The sequence below is a fragment of the Chanos chanos genome, chromosome 13 (genome assembly GCF_902362185.1).
Source record: "Chanos chanos chromosome 13, fChaCha1.1, whole genome shotgun sequence".
Classification (NCBI taxonomy): domain Eukaryota; kingdom Metazoa; phylum Chordata; class Actinopteri; order Gonorynchiformes; family Chanidae; genus Chanos; species Chanos chanos.
Window position 1 is genome coordinate 7,707,690 of NC_044507.1, and position 24,171 is coordinate 7,731,860.

The 24,171-nt window shown below is 40.0% G+C and overlaps 2 protein-coding genes across 2 annotated transcripts in view; both read right to left on the bottom strand.

Annotated features, from left to right (window-relative positions):
• Window positions 1-15,352, bottom strand: part of cpne2 (copine II) — a 30,478-nt gene extending 15,126 nt beyond the window's left edge. The window contains exons 1-10 of the mRNA XM_030789882.1: window positions 15,296-15,352; window positions 9,458-9,660; window positions 6,434-6,613; window positions 6,023-6,097; window positions 5,297-5,368; window positions 5,101-5,184; window positions 4,252-4,341; window positions 3,526-3,624; window positions 1,938-2,024; window positions 1,270-1,329 (exon numbers count right to left, since the gene is read on the bottom strand). Coding sequence (XP_030645742.1) covers window positions 1,270-1,329; window positions 1,938-2,024; window positions 3,526-3,624; window positions 4,252-4,341; window positions 5,101-5,184; window positions 5,297-5,368; window positions 6,023-6,097; window positions 6,434-6,613; window positions 9,458-9,631 — 921 coding nt within the window. The 5' untranslated portion in view covers window positions 9,632-9,660; window positions 15,296-15,352. The remainder of the gene's footprint in view (window positions 1-1,269; window positions 1,330-1,937; window positions 2,025-3,525; window positions 3,625-4,251; window positions 4,342-5,100; window positions 5,185-5,296; window positions 5,369-6,022; window positions 6,098-6,433; window positions 6,614-9,457; window positions 9,661-15,295) is intronic.
• Window positions 15,353-19,405: 4,053 nt separating this feature from the next.
• LOC115826707 (lipopolysaccharide-induced tumor necrosis factor-alpha factor homolog) lies at window positions 19,406-23,217 on the bottom strand. Its single transcript, XM_030790591.1, has 3 exons — window positions 23,034-23,217; window positions 20,239-20,392; window positions 19,406-19,511 (listed from the first exon to the last, which is right to left on the bottom strand). Exons 1-3 carry the CDS (start codon window positions 23,215-23,217, stop codon window positions 19,406-19,408), a joined length of 444 nt encoding a protein of 147 aa, XP_030646451.1.
• Between the last annotated feature and the right edge of the window lie 954 nt (window positions 23,218-24,171).

Sequence of the window (24,171 nt, forward strand, 5' to 3'; positions counted from 1 at the left end):
TTATGAGCCAGATTCACATTCATAACTATCTAACCCTTAGTTATTAACAGCGGGAAATAAATCCACTAAGGCATAAATGTATGCTCACGCTGAGAGCCTGGGTGATCCAGGATTTAGGCAGTGTGCTCCTTACAACATCACCATCTCTTGCACTGCTATTTAAAGCCTCACATCCGAAGGAATCTGGGTCTCTGACCATCTTCAAATGCAAAGAGCATGAGGCAAGATGAGTGCCGTCATAAATACCAGCATTATAGTGCTGTGATGTATGTCTGGAAATGTAATCAATAGAGCTTAATTCAAAGGGTCTTACGCTAAACTTTTCACCTCAAATTACTTCCCTGATTCTCTCTCTCTCTCTCTCTCTCTCTCTCTCTCTCTCTCTCTCTCTCATTGTCTCTCTCTCTCTCTCTGTCCCTCTCTTTTTTGTTTCCTCTCTCTCTCTCTCGCTCTCGCTCTCTCTCTCTCACTGTCTCTCTCTCTCTGATACCAGCTAAGGTGTATGGACTTCTGTTTCATAGCTCACTGTAACTATAGCAACCTGAGCGTTTCATTCACCTTCAGAATCTTTTCTCGCCAATCACATGCCAGAATTGAATTGCATTATATAAATAGCCATATATGGTGCCCATTGACCTGGACACCGCACAGACAAAACATATACATATGAAAATAATTTCATTCTTCACTCAGCACAATGCAGAGATAAGAATAAACAGAGGACACACAACACAGAAACAACCAAGTGACTGTGAACAGACTCCAGAACGGAATATTTCTGCCCCATTTGCGGGGGGGTAAAACGCCCCACGTGCTCTGGAAATTAAATCACAAACGTTTGATGGTTTTTCCCCTCATCATCCCCTAACCGAAATAAAACCGTGCGACCAGCAGGGCTCGGACGGCCAGATAGAGGCAGCCCTCTCTGATGTGATAAAAGAGAAACAGTTCTCTGCTAACTGGGTTAGACTGGAGACAGGAAAGCACGAACCTGAGTTTCTGGCAATAGGCAATCCAGGGATATATAAATGCGTTTACGTATTATGCTGAAGTCATGTTCACATTTTTCATACACAAGTCTCTACTTGAACAACCATAATGGGAAAAAAAGCATGTTTACACGTAGACCTAGAATTCGGTAAATGTGGTTTGGGGTCTGTGTGGGCGGTGGATTGTTTTGGTAAGTGTGAGGGCACATCCAGAGGTTTCAAACAGACAATGCAAAACAAAAAAAAAAAAAAGCGCCTGTACAGATGACATCATACTCACAGTAAACATGAGCTGACATCCGCCCAGGATATAATCCAGGAATGAGTAGTCCCGTGTAATCTGAGACAAAAACATCACATTATTATCAGGCAAATCAGATACACATACACCCATACACAGACACACACACACGATACTTGACATACACCATTCAGCATGTAGATTTTATGTGAGTTTTTTTTTTATCCATCAGGAAAAACCAAAGCAATACAACATGGTGGATGTAATCTGACAGTTCTGAATAATTGAGTCATTTTCTCATTAAATGACTGAATGCACAGGCAGGGAAGATTAAACCCAAAGGTTTTACGGTGAGGGAGTGACAGGTGTTTTGTCTCGATATTAATACATGTAATTTAATGGGGATTTAGAGCAATTACGCTAATCTCTGCCTACAGCAAATTCACAATTACAGACATTTTGTTTGTAATGAAAAAAAAAAAAATCAATTAAAAGGCTAACTCATTAGCCGTATGGAATGCTTTAATGTGCGTGTTTAATGCATATTCATACAGCTTTGTTTCTGTGCTCATTTCAGTAATTAATTCAAATGAGCTGACTAATTGGTGATTAAGAGAAAAGACAAATGGTTCTCAAGTGTTTGTCATTGGTCCTGGTTCTTTTTTTTTTTTGTCTTTTTTTTTTTATTTATTCTTTTTTTTTTTTACCTTGCATGACTTCAGAACGATGATGCCGGAATTTTTGTAATTCTTTTTCTTCTTCTGTTTTTTAGGATTAATGCACTCAAACTCAACCTGCGGTAAAAAAAGAACAAAATCCAGAGAGTTCTATTTAGTCAGCCTGGGAACATAAACAGCATATTGTTCTTACTAGCATCATTTACAACAGCCGGAATCCAATTATGAATCTTTTTTTTTTTTTCAAATTAGTCATTTTCTGCTAAAATCATGCTATTGTTTTTTTCTTCTTTGTCTTTCTCTCTCTCTCTCTCTCTCTGTCTCTATCTCTCTCTCTCTCTCTCTCTCTCTCCCCATCTTTTTTTTTTTTTTTACAGAATACCCCAGAGAGGAGCATCACAAACACTGTGTTCGTGGGTAGAGAAGTTTCAAGAATAAAATCCTTTCTATGGATCGGTCTTCAATTTGCATGTGACTCTAGTAACATCAGTTTCATAAAGCATCTTTGGTGACTCACTGCATTGTAATGCTAAGAAATGTGCCTGAAGGTTGACGGCAACACAAAGAGGAGCGGAACAATTTCAGTTATGACATCGAATACATTTCTTCCCATTAATAACTTGCCCCAGATTCACAATACCTGAAAATCAGGGGGAATGTGTCTCTATACAAGAGGAAAAGTACCTCTACATACATACTCCAACTACCGCCACTAAGAGGGAAAACAGTTCTTTTCTTCTGTCTGTGCATCAGCGACAGCTAGTACACTGTGTCTGTTCTGGTAAACAAGACAACAGCGGAATCAGAGTGATTTGCATCTCAAAAGCGCTTCTGCTTGTCTCTCTCTCTCTCTCTCGCTCCCTCTCCCTCTCTATCACTTTCTCTCTCTCATTCTCTCTGTCTCTCTATGACTCTCTCTAACTCTCTCTCTCTCTCTTGCTCTCTCTCTCTCTCTATCATTCTCTCTGTCTCTCTATGACTCTCTCTAACTCTCTCTCTCTCTCTTGCTCTCTCTCTCTCTCTATCATTCTCTCTGTCACTCTCTCTCTCTATCATGCCCCCTCTCTCTATGACTCTCTCTAACTCTCTCTCTCATTCTCTCTGTCTCTCTATGACTCTCTCTCTCTCTCTCTCTCTCTCTCTCTCTTTATCTATCACATATCTTTTTCTTTCCTCTTTCTCTCTAATTCCTTCTCACACTTCCCCTCTTATCTCCCTCCCTCATTCTCTCTTGCTCTCACTAATGTCCTTGTTTCTTCAGCTTCATTATCACATGAGGCATGCTCCAGCGAAGCAAGGTGCTGTTGCTATTTTCACTAAATCCAGAGTATACAACAAACATCGCTCCTTAGCCTCTTCAGTATTTTTGCTCTCTGTTGACTAGCCTAGCTAATGTAGTCTCCCGGTCGCAAACTTCACTCTCCTTCTCTCTTTTTTCACGTCTGTCTTATTGTCCATAGAGTAAGACCACTGTCCAGTCAACAAGACATAACAATCAACTACCAAGTGAGAAACTCAGCATTAGGTAAAGCTGTAGAGATCCCTCGACAGGATAAACTCAGTGAAATATTCAGTGAAAGGTTGTTTTTTTTTTTTTTGTCAGGTTGACCTGTCTCACCTCCTCTGAATTCTGAGCTTCAGACATCTTGGAAACTGTGGTCTGAAATTCTCCAATAAAGTCATGGCCTCCGTCATTGTCATAGTCGTAGCACAGCACCTAAAGACAATACACACACAGACACACACACACACACACACACACGCACACACATGTACGTGCGCATACACACACACACACACACACACACAAATTCAATGGGGAGCTTTGAAACACAAACACACAAAAACACACACGCACACCCAAAGATAAATAAGCACATATAAATGCCATGTGTGCTATAGCTGAAGGTGGGATTTTTTGGAGCTTTTGCTTTGTTCTACATTCATTGTCACATTCAGGGAGCTTTTTGGATTGTGACTATATGATATTTAGGACACCAGTTTCTGAATTAATGCATTTGTGATCTGTGCCCCAGGTCTCTGCAGCTGAGTTTACCATCCAAACTTAATCTTTTTTTTTATCTTAAATTTTAAAAGCAACATCACTTCTGCTCAGTTGACTTGGGCTTGATGTAGCTGATATTTTGTTGAAAACGTGGCTGCAAACCAAATTTCTGCTGGTTGGACGAATTACATTGAATTGAACTGAATTGAACTGATGTCCAGTGGACTCTGATACTACACAAATAGTAATGTAACCAAGGAACAAAATAATCATATATAGATATTATATTCCTATATTACAGCCCGCAAAACAATCATCTGATAAACCCTGAAGCCCGACCTTAATGCTCCTGTCCACATCGCCGTTACACAGAGAGATTAATGGCACAGTAAAGGGCTTCCATACAGGATCCAGAGTGTTCTTTATCACCTAGGATACGGAGCAGAACCGACAGGATTATCATAAAACACACACACACACACACACACACACACACACACACACAGTGAGCCTGTGTCTCTCCATCGCTCTCCTCTCCCACCCCTCTTGTCCTAAATTCCACCCTGTTACCTACTCTCTCTTTAATAGTGCTCTAATGAAGGGTGTACTTCATTCCAAATCCCCTTAAGGGGTCAATCTATAATCCTTGAAAAAAAAAATTACCATATGTGAGAAACACTTCAGTTTCTCTGGAGTTTCTGGTTTCTAATCAATTAAAGATACACATGTGCCCAGGCACGCACACACACACACACACACACACACACACACACACACACACACACACACACACTCACGTATGAAACATGGTCAGCATTCCAGCATACGGATGGAATAAATCTCTGCTCAAATTATAAGTGAACAGATGTTAGTATTTTATCTAAAGCTGCTGCACTGGTAGGGATATTATAGGCAAAAAAAAAAAAACTGAAGAAAGAGAATACATGTGTGTTACGGCCGCTTTTGTTCCACCAGTCTAAAGTGAATGAAAAGACAGCGATGTCATAGAGAAGGCGACAGAAACTTTCAACGCCACAAAAAACGTTCTAACAGAATGTCCTGTTTCGCCGTACTCAACAGACACTTGGCTCTCCACTGCCAGTGCCGCTCCTCTGAGATTCCTGTTAGCTCCTCCCCCTCAGTTACCTCCTCTTTAATGTTTTTTTTTTTTTTAATTTTTAAGTTTACCTCTGTCCTGTGAACCAGCATCCACTTCCCATCCTCTCCTTGCTTGTGGAATTCTAAATACGGGTCGGATTTGCCGAAGAAATCCTGAAATCCAGCACAGTGCCGCCAAAATTGTTACTGATAAAACTACACTCTGTTAAAAGCGTGGACTTTATTTTGGGTTTGAATTTGCAGCGTTTTCGCTGTAACTGTTTACCTTTTTGTCCAGCTTCCTTCCACACATGCTCAAGGTTATGATTCTGTTGTCTGACAGTTCTTGTGCCGTTATCTAGAGCGGAACATGGGGGGAAAAACACACACACACACACACACACACACACACACACAAAAAAACCCCACATGTTCAAAAACGGAGTTTGTGGCCTAGAGTTTTGTGTTATAGCTTGTTCTTTCACAGTCAAAGTCAAAGTCTAAGTTAACTTTATTGTCAATGCTGCCATACGTACAGGACATATAGAGGATTGAAGTGCATTTTCTCTCAGACCCCCGTGTATACATATACAAGTACTAAACAGAGCAACAATGGTTTAAAAGTGCTAGGATAAAAAAATACTAACAAAGTACCAAGAATTTAGACATTTATAAGTTAAGTGGGAGGTCGGGGGGGGGGGGGGGGGGGGGCTGGAGGGACAATAACAAGGCACTGATCAAGAACAAAAACTGTAGCGATAACAAATCTAGTGCAAAAAGTGATCAAAGTGGATGTGGAAACAATAAATCATCCACAGGACGAGGAAGTCGCAGCAAAGAAGAACATTTCAACAAATCAGAGAACATTCTATTTTTTTTTTCAACAAATCAGAGAAGAACATTCTAATTTTTTTTTTTCAACAAGTCAGAGAACAACATTCTATTTTTTTTTCAACCAATCAGAGAAGAACATTTTATCATGGAGGAAAGATCTGTGACCATTTGCTCTTACCGTGATAGAGCCCTTCCCTGCTGGCTTGCCATTGGCTAATATCAGTGGTCGATGGAGCTTCTTATTTGACACAATCTGCAGGTGAGCAGAGGAGCAGAGGCGCAGGTTAAAAAAAGGAAAATGTTAAAAGGAAGAGAGCTGAAAAACCTGGCATTTTGGATACTAAAGCAGAGAAACTGACACCATACAGCAGACAATGATGTCCAGAAAACCTGACTTTTACTAGATGTGAAGAAAAGCACAGAGTGTCCTTGTATTCTCTTCAGGATGTGCCAGACGGTTCGTAAGGTTTTTTTTAATCTGAATATTTGAGGGAATAAGAACTATATATATATATTTTTAAAAATGGCTCTGTGCTCCAGATAAACGTAAGCTTTGAGAGGGACACAGGAGTTAAGGGTTAGGCCGTACCACCCCCAGGGTGCAGGTGAATTCACCCAAAAAGTCGTGTTCGTAGAGCTGTGTGCTGCATTTGTCTTCGTCAAACATGGCAAACTTGAGCTTCTGAACCTCCTCAAAGTGGTAGTCCACCTGGAACTTCACCCCAAACACTGGGTTCAGGTTATTTACCGCAGTCTCTGTCCGACCCAGCTGCAAAACCACGGGATAGAGAATGAATAAACGTCATGGCATTAAAACCATAAACAAAACACATTATCACTATTAAACAAAAAACACCACGCACTTACACCAAAACAATGCCCTAACACTATTATAGTCAACATGCCACCATGTCTCTCTCAGAGAGAAAGAGAGGGAGAGAGAGAGGGAGAAAGAGAAAGAGAGAGAGAGAAACTGAAAACTATTCCAAGTACTGTAACCAGCAGAAACGTTTGGGTTACATGACCTACTTGTTACCCTGTCCGCTTTGTAAAAGAAGAGTTCTAGGAAGAAAAAAAACAAACAAAAATAAAAACAAAACAAAAATAAAAACAAAAAACAAACAACACCAGAAGTAAAATGTTACATACATCAGTGTCTTGCATTGCATGATGACAAGAGTGCTTTTCGTAACTGGTAAACAAATACAAAAACAGCGAGAGGAACCTGGGTCCTGGATAAGATGCACAAACACACACTCTGGCCAGCAGAGATAAGGTTTTTTTTACAACAGAAATGCCATTTTTTTAAGGTATGTAGGGACAACAGTATCTCTAGCTGAAGCTGGAGAGAGAGAAGAGGCTTGAGGAGAGAAGAGAGAGTATGGTCATGTAACTAAACTGATTCTAACATGACAGGACAAAACTGGAGGCTCTTCTTGTGTAAGCTGACAGTCAAATGACACAACATGACAGTGCAAAAAGATAGAACACCACACCCACGCACACACGCATGCACGCACGCACGTGCACACACACACACAACCCTACACACACACACACACACACACTTGCAAAGTACTATGATAAGGGGGAAAGAGCTAAGGAGGTTTCTGTTTTTGGTATGGTTCCTGTGTCTTAAGGTCTGTGACCGAGGGCAAAGGTCAAGACTTGGTCAGAAAATCTTGATACTTGAAAATAGCACAGTCAAAAACACTTTCTGTGTGAGATAACAGTCAAAAATGGTTTTGCTGCCACAAACAATCCTCAGATCAGTACCTCTACATACATACATGTCCACTTGTGTCAGACTGAGCTGAACTTTGAACTTTGACATCACACAGTGGAACCAATAACATCAATAAATGTTCTTCTCCAAAAGATGTCTCCAGGTTTTACTCTTCACCAAGATCCAACAACATCCAGATACATACACACACACACACACACACACACACACACACACACACAAACACACCTCACACACACACACTCACACTTTTGACTTCACACACACGCATTATAGATAAACATCCTTTACTTAATTGTTCACATTTTCTCTCCTCTCCTCTCTCACATTTGCTGGCTGTCATCCCTTTTTCCCCGTCAAAGCCCTTCGATGATGACACCCTTCAGCGCGGCGCGATTTAGCCAATCCCCTTCTGTCACAGATGGCACATACAACACGCCCTCTGACAAGAGCTTCACAAGACAACAAATCTTCCCTCTTTGTTTAAAACATCTTTTACAGTATTTTGTGGTTTTGTGTGTGTTTGTGTAACCGGAACCAGTTAAAAGCTACAGTGTTATCTGATCACATTGCGCAATAGGTTTTTCTCTAGCTAATGTGATGTGACACTGATTAACAATCAAACATATCATATCAATATCAACTATAAGAAAAATATATGTCGATCACATCCCTCAAATATTTTCCACTGAATTTGTTTATATGCATCATTCCTCGCTTTCACCTTTTTCCAACTTTTTTTTTGTAAATGTTATTAAAATCTGATTAAATAGTACAACCCTAACACTTATGAAATGGAATATTCCTAACCGTGAATCAGTCCTGATGACATGACTCCATTTTCCTTCATTTCTCTCTTAATTTTAAATCGATCTCTCGTTATTTCACTCTTTCTTTCTCTGTGTCTGTCCCCCTTTCTGTCTCTCTGTCTGTCGCTCTGTTTCTCTCGCTCTCTCTCCCTCTCTTTATCTCTCTCCACCTCCCATTCACTCTCTCCATGCATCACTGTAAAAACATGATTCTGATTCCTTTGTTTCCCCTGGGTGTTGCCATGGTAACATGCCTATGAGAAACACTGGTTTCATATTTAGGCTTGCCCTATTGACCAGGCCTGCAGCAATCTCACACAGTAGGCTGGAGCTCTGTAAGGGCCATCTCCCATCAGAGAGAGAGAGAGAGAGAGAGAGAGAGAGAGAGAGAGAGCAGGCAGCAGTGATACATACACACACATGCTAACTCACACATGCATCACACACACACACACACACACACACACACACACACACACACTCAGAAACACATACACATGTGCTCATTCAAATATGCATCAGTCACTCGCATACAGATACACACACATACACACACACACAGAGAGCACCCCTTGGATTATGGCCAGTATTCTACTAACAGACCTACCTGATATTTCATTTCCATAAAAACCATTCACCTCCCTCACCTCTTACCTCATCCCAGCTTTATTCTCCTTCCAAACCTTGCTCTCTCTCGCCTACCTGCTTCTCCTTTTTCATCTGTCTGTCTCTACTCATCTTCCTACACCTTTACTTTCTCTTCTTCTCTTCTTCCTCTCTCTGAAAAACTTTTTCTTCTTCACCCGTTTCACCTCACCCTTTCACACTCCTCCTCTCTCCTAACCCCAGGCTTCATTAGACTGTGGGTCCTTTCTTCTCCTCTGCTTCCTTGTCTTTCATTTTTCTTTCTATTCAGCTGTATTACCACATCCCCCTTTTAATCAAATCCAGCCTCCATCTCTACCTCCATCCTCCTCTCTATCAGTTTACCCGCTTGATCTCCGACTCTCCAATCTCTCTCTTCATCTCTATCTCTCTCTCCATCCTTCCTCCTTACCTCCACCCAGTTGCCATCCACCTCCTGGAAGAGTACGCAGAAAGGGTCCGACTTGGAGGCCACGTCCCGGTCCAGCAGGTTGGAGCCACACACAGAGAGCTCCACCTTTGTGACGCAGTGTTGGGGCCCGATGGCAGGCCCTGCGTCGGGCCCCGAGCCCAGAGTATAGGCCATACAGGCAGGAGTCCCTGTCCGTCCACAGCCTGAGAACACACACACACACACACACACACACACACACACGTTGTTACAGAGTATAAACACCTTTAAAAGGCTTTTCTCAGTGAAAGTGTTTAACACCATTCAGTTCGCACTTTCTTCTGTTAGTCCCATGCTAATATCTGAATTTTCCACATTTACACCAACATTAGACCTACTAGAAATCCAACATTTACACCAATACTAAACCTACTATAAACCCTATACTTAAACCAATACTAAACCTACTCCACCTCTACATTTACACCAATACTAAACCCACTTTAAACCCTACACTTAGATCAATACTAAACCTACTATAAAGCCTCCATTTACACCAGTGCTAAACCTACTTTAAACCCTACATGTACACTAGTGCTAAACCTACTTTAACCCCAACATTTATACCAATACTAAACTGTTCCAGCTCCATGCTAACACTAATAGAGCTGCATTTCCTTGTCCTCAAGCAGTCCCTGATCTACACATATTTGTTTTTAAAAAAAATCTGAATCCAATGTCTAGAGTAAATATCTGATAATAAACGTATAACTGACAAGTAGGTGTGTCGGTTCACAACGGACATAAAGATACACACAACACAGAGGCCTGAGAACCAGGCAGAAAAACATTACAGAGACAAGTGAACTTTCCATGGAACAGACCTAAACCGGCCAAAAAAAATCCCATGGAGAAACAGAGAATTTAACATTTACTGCTCTGCGTTTCCCAGTACAGACCCTTCGGAGTGGACAGACCCTGTGCAACATGCTGCTTGGGTTATATGACATAGTGCCTTGTTCAAAGTAGCCCTGATGAGGTTACACAGTGAAAAACCAAAAAGATAAACTGGGAAACACAAAAACGAGTGTGACACATAATGTCAACAGTCAGAGGAGAACTGGTCTAAGCGGTTCTGAAAGAAAATACCTCACATACCTGACACGTATTTTATGTCCAGTAACATAGAATCTGTAAATCTTCAGTGAATGTACACAGATCAGCTGAGTTAAATATACAGAACTCTGTTGTACACATACACACATATGTATGCATGTACACATGTATACACTCTCCCTTTCTCTCGCTCTCGCTCTCTCTCTCTAATGCACACACACGCAAACACACACACACACACACACACACACACACATACATACATAAAATCATAAAATGGAAAACCTAACTTCTAAATGTTGACTCTTTCGATCACCAGTGCGTTTCAGAGCTGTGTCATGAGGCTGCCCTATGGCCCTTTGTTCTGGTACCAGGTGGAAGGATGTTAGATGTTCAGAGAATTAAAAGAGATTACTTAATCACAATGTCTATTTTTCTGCTTAGTTGATGAAACAGGTCTGTTTGTGTTCGTCTTTTTTCAACAGGACATTTTGTCCAGAAACAATTTCACATACAATGCTCACGATGATGTTACTTGGAAGTGGAGAGTCGGACACACACAGAGACACACACACATACACACACAGACAATACACATAGACTCAGACATAGATCAAGAACGTCATGCCAGGACATGAGGAACACAGCAAGGGCTCTTGTTGCTAAGATACTGGTGTGCTAACACAGCTCCCCTTCTCTCTCTCGTTCTCTCTTTCTCTCTCCCTCTCTCACTCTTTCTTTCTCTAACCCTCTCATAGAGAGAGCGAGCGAGAGAGAGAGAGAGAGAGAGAGAGAGAGAGAGAGAGTCAGTCAGACAGATAGACAGACAGTGATTTACATTGCTAATGTCCTAAGAGATTACTAAAATTGAGGATAAAACACTCAATACAAAAATAAAAAATATTTTATGAACTACAAACAAACCATGGTGCTAATAACTCTAACAGCATGTCTACAGTAATGTATAACATTCCAACACACACGTAAACACACACACACACACACACACACACACACACACCACAACACTGCAGCCTGATCTGTGGTATAACATCATACCAGTATAGATACATTCCTTAACACACCCATATATCATCAAACAATTTGTAGTACACAAACTCAATATGTACAAAAGGTTGATACTTCCTTATATCATTAATAATGCAGAGAGTGAATTAAACCCATTTCAACTTCGTAAACATCCCAATGAATTCAAACAGCATTTAGATTCCACCACCCAGTCCTTCCAGACTTTCAGACTAGACACATTCGGCGGAGACTGTGGCATCACGCAGCCTTCACCTCAAAACCCCAAAGCTCCAGTGTCATTTTGAGCATAATGACACACCCGTCATTTTTCAGTTCTCACTGCAGCAACACGGAAGACACACACACACACACACACACACATACACACACACACACACACAGAGCAGAGCAAATGATTAAGACCACACCTGCTTACCCACTGGAAACTGTCTCATACTTTGGAAAAGGCTTTGTAAACACTACTTTCACTACCACGCTTAATTACCTGTCGCTGTGTTCTTCCTTTGCGGCATCTTTTTTCATTTCTATTCCAGATTTTTCCTCTGAGCACTAGACAGATGCACTCTGACTTTTTTTTCTTTTTTACAGACTTTAGACAGATTTACATGTGCAAAGTTTATTTTATTTTATTTACTTGCACTCCCATATCAGTAAATTAAAATGTTCCTTTTTTTTTTTTTTTTTTGAAAAGTCAGCAGCAAACTATGATGTTGGAAACATCAAATTGATAGGTACAACTGATACCAACTGGAGGACTCGTTGGTTCAATTTGCCGATTTGATTTAAAAAAAGAAGTGCATGGCTAATCTGACAAAACAAAGATATTTCCAAGAGAAGCTAATCCATACTATTAAGTAACAGATCAATACAGTTTCTCATTATAGTCTAAAGCCCTCGGCTCACCTCAGGCTCATTCACTTATGAATCAAAACGATACACTAACACGAGTCTAGAGAGGCTTTGTGAGCGAGGGCTGACACATTTCAGCTTGGGCTCTTTTTCCAAGAATTAGAACAAACAGAAGCGCTGATATTTTTTATTACAGCCTTGTGACATGTTCTTACTACTGATCAATCTTGTTCCCTTGGATGCTTCTTGGGAGATCTAATTCAACGGTCTTCCAAGAAAGTCGTACCACCCTTGCAGCTGAAAATCTTGACTGAGATGTCCTAATGGTTTTATGTATGTAACTAATAAAGTAAAGGGGCAAACTGGTAGAGAAGACACTGCAGAGAGAAGGCAAATAAACAATACATCATGTTTCATTCACTGTCGTTTTAGTAGCCTGTTTTTTGTCAGGTAATCTTACTTATTGGATTAAATGTCGTCATTCACATAATTATTCATTTGATACTCACAAGGACAGGAAAATAAAAAGAATGAAGACAGTATTTAAAGTACAAGAAAGAAAATCTTTAATGATTGTCTTTCTCCAATAGGGGCTTTTCCATGCAGGATAACATGTCAGAGGCTGGGTGTGCTCTAGAAAGTAAATGGATAAGAAGAAAGAGAGAGTAATAAGAGAAACTAATGAGTAAAATGAGAGACTGAGAAAGTAAGTGACAAAGAGAGAGAGGGAGAGAGGGAGAGAGAGAGAGAGAGAGAGAGAGAGAGAGAGACAGAGAGAGAGAGACAGAGAGAGAGAGAGATGATGCTGTATGGTCAAAGGAACCAAAACAAATCATATTCCTATAAAGTGTGCGTGAAGGAGTCTGCATCCCGTGGGACAGAGAGACAGACAGGCAGACAGACAGACCCCCCCCCCCACCAACACACACACACACACACACACACACACACACATACACGTACAAATGGCACTGTACACAGAACAACTGCCTTAGGGTTTCTTGCTAAAGGAGACACCTTTTGTAAGTGATTTCTGGTGCATCTCCTGCCGTAACAGAATGCACAGCCTGTATCTGAGTTCTCTGTATCAGTCATCGTTGAACTTCACACGAAACTGGATGTAACTGCTGATCTTTAGTGCATCACTGCATCCTTCACTCCTAGGTCTGATGGGTACAAATGTTTTTTTAAGGGTGTAACTAAAGAGAAGGAGCAAGAAAGTAAAAAAAAACTGACAGAGTGAGAGAAGGAGTGTGTGAGAATGAGAAAGAGAGTGTGTGAAAGTGAGAGAATGAGTGTGTGTTAGTGAGAGAGAGAGGGAGAGAGAGAGAGAGAGCAAGCAAATAAAATTGTTCTCTTTTTTTGTGGTCACTGTGAAATGCAGTATATGCACTCCAGTTTGTCACAGAGACATTGTGTTGTAATTCACAGCAAAGACAATCAACAACCTGAACAGATGAACATCTGATCATGCAGTCTGACTGTACAAACCATGCTCTTTCAGGAGCATTTATGCACAGACAGGCAGAGGCCACAGTGCCTAGCTTATTTTGGTCCATTAGTGTAAATTCTAATGTTAGAGGCATTGAGGGCAGTGCAGAGGAGGAGCAGGAGGAGGAGGAGGAGGAGGAAATGACCCATGCTTAGAGGAACTGAACCTGACAACCACTGCCCATGCTGTGGGATGTGAACCAGACGGTGATATGTACAAGAACCTCACAGTAATTTCGAGACTGGGACAGACAGGGTCACAGAAGACCATTTTTTTTTTACAGGAAAACTTCATGGTCCACTAACTGTTACAATCTTAAATACATTTAAAAAATAAATTTTAAAAAAACATAGTTGAGAACTTGTGTCCATGGCAATTAGGCGCCCGCCCTTACCTCAGCGCTTTACAGAGCAACGGAGAGAACTGATGTTGAGAAAGTGTCAGGATGGTACAGACGTACTTTTAAATTATCCGTTTCCTGCTGTTATCATTACGCTTAGCTTAACTTGACATGTACTGGGAAAAACAAACTACGCCATACAACGTGATTGACACTGTAGCCTACACGCTCATAATCTGAGCAGCTCTTTAAAATGCCTATCTTGAACGCTCCATCAGAGGATGAAGTTGTGAGAAAACGTTGTTTCTCTAGCGCCGACACACACACACACACACACACACACACACACTCGTCCCCTGTTGCGGTTGCTGTAAGAGTCCTTTCCCTTCCTCACCCTGACAGGTCTCTTTTCTGTATTACACTCCTGAGTGCTACTCGCAGCTGTACCGCTGCCTCTGCCTAGTTCTAAAAAACAGAATGCGTAACACGAATCCCTTCCTCAAAGTGAAAATGAAAAATATATTTGGTGGAATTGAGCAAAGTGGAAAAGACGACCCAACTGAAGCAAACCTGTCCTTCCTAAAAAAAAAAATGTCTGAACTTTGGTCAATTAGCCGTTTCAGTTTGTAAGGACTATTCGTATTTGAGGTACGCGCGCTCTTGTTAATGTGCGCAGCGACAAGAGGCAAATGTTTTCGTTTTTTAAAGTCAGTCCAAATGTCGGCTGTCGGTAAATAAATGCACGACTGTGCGAGGAAATCGGTGTTCATATGTCAACAATTTGTGCATTAATTCATTCTCAGGGAGTCATATGTTGTCTTAATCAATCAAAGGTGCAGTCGCTACAGGACGCAAAAATTCTCATTCATTCTGCATGTCCAAGCCTGAACGAGACTTGACAGGGAGTTCCAATCCATCGCTGATCGCCAAATAATTAATTATAACAAAGTCAGGTTTTATTGAGCGAGTTAATAACCTCCTTCAAGAAAAACACGAAGAATTCTATACTTACCCCTTTAATGTAGCTTGGAATTGGTTCTTTAGTTCTGCCAGGCTACTTAACCCTCCTCCTCTATTTGATGCAATACAGTGTTTTCAAAAGTGATGCTGTTCTCGTTTCATTGTTAGCAAAAAACTGAAGCAAAAATACCCCGACGCAATGAGAAAAGTTACAAGCTGTCAAGAGGACGACTCGTCGAAGTGAACAGCTGTAAATTACCCACCCTCTGTACCCTCCGCCCGTAAGAGTTAAGGGCGACAATAGAAGTGTTGCTCGACTCACGAGGCGCTCACAACTCAGTCTGGACTACAGCTAGCAAAACACGTTCACGCAAACATCTGCTGATAGACCGCAGAGCTTAATTACTGGCGCTTAACTGCACTTCAGAAACGAAAGCAAAATTAGCGAATCGAGTGTTCTGTGTAAACAGCTACGATTAAGGTTTGAGTCCTGAATGCCGTGTGGTGTTGTATTCCAAATTAGATGCCAGATTTTATTCGTCACCCCACTTGACGTGTTTTCCTAAGGGACACACTGAGGCCAGATTGAATCGGGAGAAATATGCAGTTTTGTTCAGTTCCAGGGGCTACCTGATCAACGCAATAATGACACTCTTCATTATTATATAGTCTACATATTCTGTTATTTGTTCTGAAAGCACAATATGAAGTGGATGACACAGAATCTAATATAGTTTACGAAATTAGTGCATCACTGAGAAATTATAAATCAGAGGCTAGTTTGAGAAAGAATGCAATTCAGTGTCAGGTAGATAACAAGCATGTCTTCAAGATTACAACCACTGTCGATAAAATTTGAATTTCTTTACAGTTACTGAACCAGGCCTATGCGAACTGATTAGATACATTTTATTGCGATCCATTGAATGACATGAGTTCATAAGTACAAGTTTAGTAACATTGTATTCAAAGGAATTGTACTGTCCTCTGGTGGTGAAAATTGGGAAGTGCAGCGGATCTGTGTAAGAACGTAGTAAGAACGAGATCGTGCGTAAATTCTGCCTAATAGTTTCCATTTCAGAGTTATATTCACTAATACGTATTGGAATTCCAGTCGATCCGAGTGAGCCAGAGGACGAGTTGAGTCGAGATATTTAGAGAAGGTACTCCAATTCATAAAGGATCTGTTTATCGCCTACTTTGTCTTCATCTTTGTCTACACACACACACACACACACACACACGCATCCATATAGTTCAAAGAGTTCAGCCCCCTTGAATATTTCCCAATTCTGTCATGGTACACACTAAATTCAATATTTTCCCACATTAAAGGAAACTTTTAAAAAACATTTTTTTATAAGGAAAGGTTATCCTCACACAATTTAGTTAGTTTCCATGATGCACCAAACTGAGTTCAGACACATCCAGTTTGTGAGATCACTCTAAGAATGGGTGGAACCCTTGTGTGATAAAGCACTGTTACCATGAAGAAAATGAACGAGAGCTGTCCTGATGGCCCAGCTAAGCAGAGAGCTTGAAATTCAGTTAAAACGGAATGCTCTGAATTTTTAAAAACTGTTTTTCTCTCCTGTTACTATTCAGCTTTCTAATCTTCAAAATGTCACAACTTGGCTTCTGACTTTCTACAAAACCGTGATGTGAAGTTCCTTGCGTTGTCATACCAAAGTCAGGACTTGAATCCCAGTCCCGATTGAGAATCTGTCATAAGACTTCTAAAATGATCTCTTCACTGACACGGCATGGAAGATTCCTGTTCACTGACCAACTTGAAAGAGTTAAAGTAAATCTATGAGGAAGAATGGCCAAAAATCCCACTATCTACATATGTGAAGCTCATGAAGACATGGCCAGAAAAAGAGAATTTGACCTGGATCTGGTCCAAACCAACCTGAGGATCCAGCTCAGAAAGAGCAGAGAGAAGAATAAGTTTCCAGTGAAAGTGACTTTTATCAGAGAGAGAGAGCCCAAGCCGTTTGAAGCCTTGTAGATGCATCACTGAAATGAGAAATGAGACCTATGACTAATTATCTGTGTTTGCAAATGCTACGTATGAGAGACTTTTTTTTTTTGGATCGTGTGCCTGGTAAGACTCTGCTTGTTCACGATAACCTCTTTTGGATTGTCCCTTGTCAACCTGTTTGCCTGATTTTGACTGATTTTCCACACCTGACTCTGGCCTGCTTTTTGGATTCTGTTTTTGGACTTTGTTTTGGACTTGTTCTGCCTGCATACTGCTTTTTCCCTGTTTTGGATTTTTTTTTTGTCTTTTTGCTTGGATTTATTGTGCTTTTGGGATTTTTTTAAATTTATTTTGTAGTAAACCTATTGAACTAATTCTTGTGTAGCTCTGCACTTATGTCTCCGTCGGTCTCTGGTAGCTGAGTAGATAAGCGCTTGACCAACACCTCAGTGACCTGGGTTCAATTCCTATGCTGGAGGGGGGGCACAATTGCTAGTGCAGTGCTGTTGCCTATGTGTCCTCCAACACTGATGTGCAACAGAGCGCTGTGTGCATGTGTACCTGCCGCTGAGAACCGATTTCATCCTGCAGCTTTTGGAAGACACCAATACCATAGGGAGAGGGGGTGTGTGACTTTGAGGTATAAGCTATGACTTAATTAGAAGATGTTTGACTCATATAAAATCATAACTACATAAAAAATAATAGTAATAAAAATATTTTTAAAAATCCCATCTGTTCAGTGTTTCTGTCTGTTCAGTTTTATTTACTATACACAGCATACATCCCCTAATTACTACACTTTCCTCTTCTTCTTCAACAACTCACTTTTTTTTTTTTTTTTTTTTAGGCTGCGTCTTAACTCAACTTCACCCCGAGGTAAGGATGCCACTGTTGCACGATTGTCATAACAAATCTTAAGCAGTCATCACAGTTTGTCTAGTTTGTCAATCACAACATAGTAATGTCTTTCTGAATTGTGGTGTGATATGATTGATGTAACAGGTTGACATAATACCTTCTGTTGGACAAACATTTAGGGCTAAAGCATTGTCATGACAATGAGGTCTTACTGGAGCTGTTCCTACCAGCTTCAGCTAACTGCTTTTACAAGAAAAACAAATGAAGGACTAAATTGTTCCCAGGAGGACAGTTCAGTTTGTTCAACCATTAATCCAGGAATAAGACACTGCTATGCTTTCACAGTATGCCCTCTGCTGGTGATTAACATTATTACATTCTAACCTGTTTAGGACCTACGAACAGAGGGCAAATTGGAGGGAGAAAACATTCCTTAGAGACTCAATAAAAATACACAAAGTGCATTTTTCAAGAGTTGAACAGACACATATGTTTAGGATTCATAAAGGACAAACATATTCAGGATTCATGCAGAAGCATTAAAGCAATAATGAAAACCGAAACAATAGTTTAGTGCTCTTGTTTCTGTAGTTTTATTCAGTTCTAAGCAGATTCTCTATATCTGTTCAAGTATTCCACAGTGCTCATTCTCCTTGACTAAACCAACATTCATTTTTTTCTGTTCTCCTCAAACCCTCTCTTTCTCTCTGCTATTGCACAACCTCACTTTATTACACATTCAAATCACAATCAGCTAAAATCATTTTTTCTTTCTTAAAATTATTTCAGACTAAAGTGAAACAAAATGAAAGTTCTAAATCAAATTGACTTCGTGCCAACAGTTCTCTGAGAATCACAGTAAAGGAAATGTATCCATATTTAAACATCCATAGTACATATCTGTTAAATGAGTAATTGGCTAAGGTCACAGGTAATGTTCTCTGTAGATATGTTAATGCTCTCCATGTTACTACACATATTTCAGTCTATATGTACATATAATTGTGTTTATGCTTCTGTACATTCCTGTTGTTTCAAATCATGTTTTTTTTCCATCTGATTATTTTCAAGGAAACTCAGTTATGATTTACATACAATGCTTTAATTTATGCTCTTAATCCATGGGCATAATTTTTAGGTTTGATTTTTCCAAAGTCAGAGGAAAGGAAGCAGAACGTTGATAAATCTGTAGCTTTCTACGTGAAATGATGTTGAAAAATAGACAACTTTGGGTTAAAAATTGAAGAGTCTTCTGTGTTTTGTGAAGCCCCTTAACCTTAGAGAGCCCCTGATTAGACAAGAGAAGTGTGGGATGGCCTAGGCCCGTTTGTATATATGAACAGTTGAGTTGCAGTTGGGACAGTGGTGGTGTACATCTTTGCACGAGTCTACACAGAAAGGAATCAGGCAGCAGGGCCAGCACCTACACACACACACACACACACACACACACACACACACACACACACACACACACACAGGAGAGAATGTTTAACACTCTGAGTAACAGGTTTACACACCAAAGTTACAGAATATAATAAAATAAACTCACATCTCTTCTCTCCCTCTCATTTTCTCTCTCTATCTCTTTCTCTCTCCCTCTCATTTTCTCTCTCTGTCTATCTCTTTCTCTCTCTCTCTCTCATTTTCTCTCTCTGTCTATCTCTCTCTCTCTCTCTCTCTCTCTGTCTATATCTCTCCCTCTCTCTCTCTCTCTCATTCACGTTAACACACTCTGCTTTTCTCCTCCTCTGCCAAATCAGTTCAGGTTAGAGTGTTTTACTGGCACGACAAAATTATTCATTTTTCTTACAAAAGCAGCAGTAAATGATTTTAGGACACTGCACTTTGAAAACAGGAATGTAACACAAAGTCCAACCTGACACTGTTCATTCTGTTACTGTTATCATTAGCCTTTACTCCTGTATGAAGTCTTAGCCCCGACCCTTCATTCTAATCTCCTTCTTGGGTCAACTTGTACATTAAAAAAATATCATACATAATATTAATGTGCTCTAAAACCTGCTCGAACACAAGTGCCTCATCTTTCTCATTTAACCTTCACCTAGGCTGAACACTGATGTAGATTAAAATACACATGAAAAGGGAGTAGCTTCTTAGGAGATGGGTAGAACAGGAAATGTATTTACAGGAAGATGCCAAGTGTAGCACAGGCGAGCCAGGTGAGTAGACCATTCTGGTGCTCAGTCAAAGTCAAGATCTGCTGCCGGCAGTGGGGGCAAAAGGTCTGGCCTGACACATCAGTCAGTGCAGGGGGTTGGACCACAATTGTGGTGGCTATAGCTTAGGAAACACACACACACACACACACATTGTAACCATTATGTTACCACATTCTCTTAAAAACACTGTAACTTTGGTGATAATTAGAGCCCGACGGATAAATCGGCATGCCGATATTATCGGCCGATATGAGCTGATTGCAGATAAATCGGTATCGGCATTTATAATGGACGATAAATGACTATTAAAAAAGAGATGGAAGATGGATCCTTCAACCATGTTGACATTCAAGTCAGCCATTCCTGGTTTTGCCACAGGAACGTGAAAGCCGGTACAGGCAGTCAAACATCAAAATTACGTTTAACGGTAGTTGAGCGTTGTAGATTAAGCTGTTGACAAACTTGATTTATTTATGGTTTATTTATGAAATAGCGTGGCAGTTGTAACGAGTAAACAAACAACGGTCCTATCATTTCTCCCTCGTCACTTCTAAAATTTCTCTGCCAACAGGTTACCCACAAAGCTAGCTAATGCCATGTTTATCAGTGGAAGACTGGTAATGTTAATGAGCGATTAAACTGTAGCGTTTAACTTATTCTGCCTAAATGAAGCAATGGTATATATATGCAACTCGCATGTCGGTAGTTACATTCTGGAAATTATTAAGCCAGAAGGGAGGCGTAAAAAAAAGTGAACTGAAATAGTATCTAACATGACTTAGTAGCCAAACAAAGTTGTGTAGTGTGAAATCCCAAAGTCACAAGTCCTCGATATGACATGACTACAGTCATGTAGTATTAGATGCTTTCAACAGCAGCGTTTACTCTAGCTCACTGTATCAGTTTACTGCATTGTTTATCAAAAATTTAATATATTTTGTTGTGCTTTTGTTCAAAGAATTATTTATGACAATAAAACAAGTTTACTTTTAAACTGCCTTATGTCATGTTGTCTTGGTGAGGACTTTTAAATAACTACACATAAACAAAGCGTTTCGCTAGTATTTCTGAAAAAAAAAAAAGGAATATCGGCCAATATATCATTATCGGATTTTCAAATCTTCAAATATCGAAATCGGTATTGGTCTGAAAAATCCTATATTGGTCGGGCTCTGGTGATAATGCATTCACACATGGACATAGACGCACAAGTGTCTGTATATAGTGTATTTGTTTTCAATGACAAGTGGAGATACAGCACTCTGTCTTTCTTTCTCTCTTTCTTTCTTTCTTTCTTTCACCAAGGAAATAATCATAGGCAATTACACCGATGAAATAATTACAGGCAATTATACCATAAACAACAACAACAAAAACATACACTGTAAAAATCATGTAAATATTAGAAATAATTTACTGGCAACAGAGCCATGAAATATAAACAGTAAATTTGATATGAACAGTAAATTACTGTGTTATTGTAAATGAATAGCATTGCATTGCTGTAATATTTCAGTCTTGTATGCAAATCATGTTGTTATGACCCTGAGTCATAAATAGTCATAAATGTGTATTATTTTGTGTGCTGTTGTTTTTCTCCCCCTGCCTGTGTGTGGTGCTGTTTCCTCCCCTGTCTGTGTTTTCCCCGTATGTCTCTTTAATGTGTTACTCTGCAGGTGGTGATCGAGGATTGGCCCATGGTTGACGGCGCCAGTTTTAAAAAGACGCGCCACCCAGATGCCGGTTGCCTCTCGTTTTGTCCTGGCCACTTTGTCCGTGTCCGTTCATTTGCGATTTGATAACTAGTTGTGTGTGTTTCGAGAAAGATTCGTTGTATGTGTTTTCGAGAAAGATTCGTTGTATCGTTTGTAAAACTTTATTTGTGCGTATGTGATTTTCGTGGTTGTAAAATAGTTGTAAATATTTTCGTGTTAACTGTTCGGGTAGTGGTAGGGGGTGGGAAGCCATTTTTGTTGGATCTTCTTTTCTCCTGTTTTTCGTTAGGGAGTCAGGGAAGTTTTCTGTATTTTCTTTTCTCTTATTTTCAGGAAGTAGGTTATTTAGTTTGTAAAATATAGATTGTTTTGTTTGTCGTTTTGGCCGTGCTCACCCCCGAAGCTTTTTACTACCACTTCTGTAAATAAATCACTTTTTGGATTATAATTCGTGGGCACGGGTCATCACTGGGTACAGGAAAAGGGGGGGTCACTTTTGTTATGCTCGGTACCCCTAGGCTGGGCGTAACAATGTTCTTTCTGCAAATGTATATTTTACAGTATTCTACTGTTCATTTCATAATTTTTAATACTAATAACTATGAGACTGTTATGCAAATATAGTTACTGCATATGAAGATTGACACTGTGCTCTCTAGATCTGTCCATTACTAATGTAGCACCCCTGTCCAATCGGTGAGGGCCCCCTTTCAAAACAAGCCCTTGCTTTCCACGCCCAATTGTCTTCGGTTGGAAGCACCACTACAGTAAATCAACATAAGTCTCTGCAGGACAGCGACTTTTGCACTGCGACATCCGAGCACATTAAAGATTTGTACTACTTTGATATCTTCACTTTATTTTCATTTCCTGTCAGCTTTTGCAATGCACTCTCCAATATTTACATTCAGCGAATCAGTCAACACACTATCTCCAAAAAAATATGTAAAAAATCAATAAGTGATATCAGGAATGGTGCAGGGTGTAATTCGTGGTTCTGATAGCTGGATGTCACCAGTAGGCATATAGAAAGAGCTTGTCACTCACCTCCCTGGTGGGGAGCAGGATAGCCACCTGCAGCTGGCTGGACTGCTGGCTGGACTGGATATCCAGTCTGGGCAGGGTATGAGGGAACTGGGAACCCTGGCTGAGGAGCCACATTCATACCGTTGTAGTGTTGAGGGGGTCCTGGATAGGGTGGTGCATCATGGGGTCCTAAGCCTTTCTCCATATTTGTGTTTCTTTAATTTTTCCTCTGGAACAATAAAGAAGTCAGTGATTAGTGTCAGGGAAGTTGACAAACTTGTAAATTTTCATCACAAGTCACTTTGTCAGCGACAAACGATCACATGTATCGTCTAAACATCATTCAAATATTAATCAAGTACACCAGTCAAATTTCCTCCTGGCCTAAAGTCAGTTTTTAAAAGACTAAAAAATACTTGCTCTAAATGTATATATATGGATTAACGGCTTTTTTGTCTGTAAGCAATGACTAATGTCAGTCCACTGCGCCCTAATACAACATCCTTTTTCAAATGAACACTGTAAAAACCATCCGTTGTTTTTATGGATGCCAGAATAATTCTGTAAAAAATATAGTAAAAACGTAAACAACTTTACAGAACAACCTGTAAATTTTACAGTTTAAAACTGTTGTAATTTACAAAAAATTACAATTTAAACCGGTAAGTCCAAGAGCCTTTAAATAGGAAAGTGCAGGTGTAACCTGTGTTTTGCAGACCAGTGGTTCTCAACGTCAGTCCAGAGAACCCTCTGTCCTGCACCTCTTTGTTTTAACTCTTTATTATCACAGTTAATCAGCGTTAATCAAGGGCTTGATAATTAATTGATCAGTGCAATCAGGTGTGTCAGTCCTGAGTACAGTCTTCATCTTAACATAATTTTACTCTAGGCCTATTTGTACATATTCCTATCTATAAAGTGCAACATATGAAATTGTAAAATGCAATACAGTTTGTTTCTGTATAAAAGAATCTACCTGAAAAAAAACCCAAAACATTATTTTAAAACTGTCCTGTTGTAATTTTAACTGCATTGGACTGTTTTTAGTATTACAGTTGTTCAGTGTTTAAACTATAGTAATCTGTAAATTCTACAAAGAAATATCCTTCTTTTAACATATTCTTACTTAAAAATGAACAATTGTGTTTGGTTCAGTATT